Source organism: Limulus polyphemus, unplaced genomic scaffold (assembly GCF_000517525.1).
Source record: "Limulus polyphemus unplaced genomic scaffold, Limulus_polyphemus-2.1.2 Scaffold6757, whole genome shotgun sequence".
NCBI lineage: Eukaryota > Metazoa > Arthropoda > Merostomata > Xiphosura > Limulidae > Limulus > Limulus polyphemus.
The window spans coordinates 11263-16672 of NW_013672367.1; the positions used below are offsets into that span (position 1 = coordinate 11263).

The 5410-nt window shown below is 40.4% G+C and overlaps 1 protein-coding gene across 1 annotated transcript in view; it reads right to left on the reverse strand.

Moving 5' to 3' along the window:
* LOC106474048 (low density lipoprotein receptor adapter protein 1-A-like) overlaps positions 1-5410 on the reverse strand; it is a 34121-nt gene that overhangs the window by 10336 nt on the left and 18375 nt on the right. The window contains exon 3 of the mRNA XM_013934733.2: positions 4476-4689. Within this exon, the coding sequence (XP_013790187.1) occupies positions 4476-4689 (214 nt within the window). The remainder of the gene's footprint in view (positions 1-4475; positions 4690-5410) is intronic.

Sequence of the window (5410 nt, forward strand, 5' to 3'; positions counted from 1 at the left end):
AATTAGGTGTCTATTTACTTGTGACCACTCAGTGTACCTATACAGGCACCACTTACCACTGAGCAAGATCCACTACCTTTAAGAGACATGATCCTGCAGGGGAAAAAGGGAGAGAAAGAGAACCACCATATAAAGAAACGTAACAGGTGGAATATAAACATGTTTGGTGTGGTCCACATGGCCAACTGGTTGATCTCTTCTAAAGGATGATGATGATGAATTGTTAAGGAAAAAGTAAGGTGTTGAATCTGGCGAAATAATACCTGAAAAAGACGTTGGTAATCGGGAGATAGGGATGTATACACCAGCCTTATAAATTGAGAGAGGAGGGTTCCAGGGAATAAATAACTAGTAAAGAGATGTACGGAGGGGAGCCATGGGGGCAATATAACAACAAAAGTAAGAAATGGATATACAAGCCTATTCATTCCTGAACAGGAGTATAACTGTGAAATGGGGGTGGAAGGAAATCAGTGTAAAGAAAGAATTGCCCTCAGCAGCTGCTGATGTTTTGGAAAAAAAAGTATGATCTGGACAATGGAGAAAATAGGTGTGTTGGTAAAGTGTACATGAAATGTCGATGGCAAATATATCCAACCCCTGACATCCACAGGAATAGGAAGTAGGTTTTAAGGGAGAGATGGGTAAGGGTGTGGAGAACAACATTAATAACCCCAATCCAGTAACATTGTAAAGTGAGGAGGAAGACCAATCTGGAAGGAATGCAACAAGAGGAAAACATTGGGAGAGGAAAACACTTTGCAGTATCTGATAAAATGGAAGGTGTTAGATAACGCTGCTTGATATCCTGCAGTAGAAGATACTGATGAGCTATGATCAAACAGCCAGGTAAGGAATTCTGCAACATCAATTATAATTGGCTAGAAAGGACAAAATTCATGATGCAGAGACATTTAGCAAAAAAATGACCATTTTCTCTGATAAACTATGAGTGAGGAAGGACAAATGGAATGGGTTAAAATAGATGCTACATGCATGGATAATCCAGATCTCCTCAAAAGGGACCGGTCAAAAACCACATGTGAAGACAGTGTGTGTGGAGTGCAGAATATAGAAGCGGCAGCTGAGGTTAACAGAGGAGGGATGGTGAAAGAAAAATAAGAAATGGGGGAGATAGTTGAAGGAAGGAAAGAAGTGTGAACCAGGGCTGTGCAAGCCAGAAAGGTGCAATGAGAAGTACCTGAAACAGAGAGGATTGGATGATAGATATCACCCTGGGTAGGAGTTGGATCAGAGGATGCCCGTATAGGTACTGGTTGGTCCAATCCTGACTGAGAGTGTCCACAACCAAGGCCTGCGGATGAGATACCAGAGACCAGAATAGAGGCAATTTGGAGTTGTGTTGTGTGGCAAATGCATTCAAATGAGAAGTAACTTATTGTGTGCAGTCATTGTAAATCTGGGGGTTGAGGGACCACTCCATGGGGAAGATCTGGTCTAGATGAGAAAGACGATCTGCAACCAAATCGAAGGCACCTGGAACATGACATGCAATGAATGATGTGTGAAAAGCGTGGGCCCAAAATAGTTTCAACATTCAGAAACATATTGAATGTGAACAGGTACCACCATGGCAACTGATGTATGAGACAACAGTTGAATTTTCAGAGCTGAGGGAAAGAAATGATCTAAATCTTGACGAACGGCCAGTAGTTCACAGATGTTGATATGTAAAGTTGCCCACCAAAGACCAAGACCTGAAACCACTTGATGCTCCAAATACCCCCCTCCCCCAACCCCCCAAGTGAAGCATTTGTGAATAGGTGCAGCTTGGGATGAGGAGGTGGAAGGGGAACACCCACTATGGTGGTGTCTCTGTGTAATCACCATGTGAAATCATCCAGGAGGGAAAGTGTGAGCTGCATAATGGAGACCAAGGGATCCCTGGCAAGGTTCCATTGATTGTGCAGCATCCACTGAAGGATGTGCATGTGAGCCCACATCCCAAAAAATGAAAGAACCTCATGAGCAGTGACAGTAATTGAGGAAAGGGCCTTGGTGACTAAAAGCTCCATAAACCATAGATGAAGGGGAGAAGGTTGAGCCCGACTGAGGTTGGAGTTGAAAAATATTCGTAAGTGGATGAGATATTGGGTAGGTACAAGGAAGGGCTTATCCACCTTGATGATCCATCCAACATTAGATGCTTCTCTCAGAAGAAACTGTGTGTGTTTGTGTGCTACTTGATTTGATGGAACCAGCAGAAGCCAGACATTCATATAATGATGGAAGCACAAGCCTTAAGTATGGAACAGTGAAGCAAATGCCCAGACCACCTGACAAAACATATAAGGCAGTGGCCAGCCTGAAGACCAATGCATGAAACACATAAACCTGTCTCCCATGAACAAACTGAAGATACTATTTGGACTGTGGGGCAATGGAGATGTAGAAGTAAGTGCCAAAACATCTACCTTGGTCATCCACAGAATCAGAATGAATGGCCACTGTAGAGTGAGATAAGATTCCTTGGTAAAAGAGAGAAGATCTATGAAATGGTTGAGCCAAGACAAATCTATCACTGGATGTCAGTCCCTGGTCTTTTTGAGAACTGAAAAAAACCTGGAGAGGTTAGACTGACTGATTCTTCAGCATCCTTGAGAAGAAGAGTCTGTACCACCTTAAAGAGATGTTGGCAAGTTGTGGGATCCCAAGGAGAAAGAAAGGACATTGAAACTGGTGGCAACTGAAGGGAGGGTGGGTAAGAAAGTCAATGAAGACTCCTTCGGATAGCATCTGGATAACCCAAAGGTTGGAAATGAACTCCTGCCATAGGTGAATAATTCAGAACAGATGTGTACTTACCCTGGCAGAAACAACTGGGAATTCACCAGTACCATGGGCAGAGTGTGTTTCTGCAGTGAGAAACACAATGACTCACCATCAAACCCTGAAGAGAGAAACAGTAATGGTTGAGAAGGAATTGGACAGGAAACGGGAGCAGGGGCAGGTGAAGGGAAACTGGAAACCAAAGAAGAAATAGAAGAATGTTGTCTTGCAAGACTCCACATGTGACTACAGACTCGGGACATCTCCAAAATGAGATGTGTAAAAATGGTGCCCCACAAAGGCCGTGCAGATAGGTAATGGGTAAGCACATCTGAGACAAGAATGCACCCCTGCCTAGGAGATTCCAGCAGCAGAAGAGCCATGTTTGGAAGGCAAGGACAGAAGAGGATAAATGCACCAACATGGAAAATATGAGGGTGTGGGTCTCCTCAGAAAACCCCTCAGGGTTTTTTTTTGGATAGCCACGGCCAAAAGTGTATGGTAGACAGGTTTCTAAAAATAGAGGTTAGCCACAGTCTGTAAAATTGGGCCTGGGAGAACTTAACTGGAGAATCAGGGTTGGCCCCCCCATACTTGCATCAAGTGGAGTGAATTTAGAAAAGGAAAGTTTACCAAAGCAAAAATATCCAAAGATCTAGGTAGGGGGACAAGGCATAATGGATCCTGCATGTAATTGTGCCTGGAACTGGTCAGAATGGATCCTGGTATTTGGAGAGCGGGGAAAACAATGTATTCTGACAAAAGGAGTTGTGTGTAAAAGGGAAAGTGCAGGGTCATACAAGATGGGGATCACAAAAAATATGTAACATACCTGTGAAATCTTGTACAAAAAAGGCTGAGGTAGGCTTGGCAGCATCCACAAGTGACACACAAGTTTGCATGGCATAGGATGGGGGATGAAAAAGGCTCTCTAAATCCTCGTCCTTGAGACCAGGTTCTTCTGGACATGGAAGATCTTCTCCAGATTTGGGAGAAGCTTGTTGTTTCATGTACTGAACTAAGGTTAAGACCATCTCAGTTGAAAGTGTAGGATCTGAAGCCTGAGAAATGACATTTCAGAGTAGTAGTAGTCGTGACATGAAATTCAAATTCATGGTTCAACAGTGATAAATTCACAAAATTAAATAGTGAAGAAAAGAAAAACTATTGAGTTAATTTTACTTCAACTCAAGTTGTAACTATTTCAAATTACTACTTCAAGAAAAAATATGCAAAAAATTAAGTGTGTGCAAATATGAAAAAAACGAGTTAAAATCAAGAACATCCAAACACGACAGTGCCTAAATGAAAAATGAAGGTTAGGCTGAATAGTATAGAGGAAGTAACCTGCATCAGGAGAGTGTATTGTGCTCCTATTGGTGAATGGTTGCTGTATGCTTATTTGCATGCAAAGATGTAGTTGAACCATGTTGAATGAGGAGTAGGTGGGAGTTTCAAGTCTGATGTGAGGCAAACAATTTGCACATATAGAGGGCAGCACTGAACGAGATGCTATTTGTGATGGGAAGTAAGATACCATATCAGAAGTTCTGATATTCATTAGAAATTTGCTGAACAATTATGAACAATAAGAAAGAGATGAAAGACTAATCATCAAAAGCATAAAATATGATAGAATACACGTCCATTTAATAGTTGAATTAATTAATGAAATGAAAACAAACTTCAGATGATGTGCTGTGATTGCTCCTTTCTTCCCTTGCTCTTTCCCATAAATCAAAGGCTATATTGAAAGACTGTGAAATTGTGAGAGCAACAGCTTCAGCAATTTTTCTTTTGCTGCACAGAAAAGCATGACATTCCAATGTTTCATTTTTGTTTGTAGCAATGAAAGACACTACACGCTCATAACTTGAGTCAGCTGAGCAGAAAGATATCCTGCAAGACATAAAAACAATCTGGATATAAATGCCGACATAAAACTCAGTGTTTGCTAAATCTGATGAAACCTACAAAACACTGGGATATAAACACGGGTAGATGAAAAATCATCGTTTACTAAGAATACTGCTAGAAACAGTCATTCATACAGCAAATATCGCAAATACAACACAAATATAGTAAACAAGACCAACAAATAACTAATAATCTATCTATCATGCTGCTCTCTCAGCTTCAGGGGTTTACTTTTTCCCCGGCTGGGTGACTCAAGACTCTCACTAGCTTATCATCATCATTGCTTCTCTGATTCATTCTTTGTTATATTCATCAACTGTAGAACACCTCCACTTTGACTTTGTTTCAGAAACATATTTATAACTTATCTAACAAAAAATACAATCAATGTTGTTTTATCCATACAATTTCTTCCGATGTACAAGATATCCATGTCAATGTAAAAGAAAGCTTTTTCTAAATCACTGTGAACAAGAGTATAAGATCTCAATGGCTTTATTATAACAGTTTAATCATATCACATGCATGTAAGGTCCCTGTGAATTTCTTTAAAAATTGTTTGTCAAACTTTAAGCAGGTGTTCAAATGTTAAGTTTTTTTTTGTATCAACTTCCTTTCTACTTACCGTTAGTTAACCTAAGTATAACGTATCAATATAGTATTTAGTTAAAATTATTTAGTCTAACCTTTAACTTATTAAAAC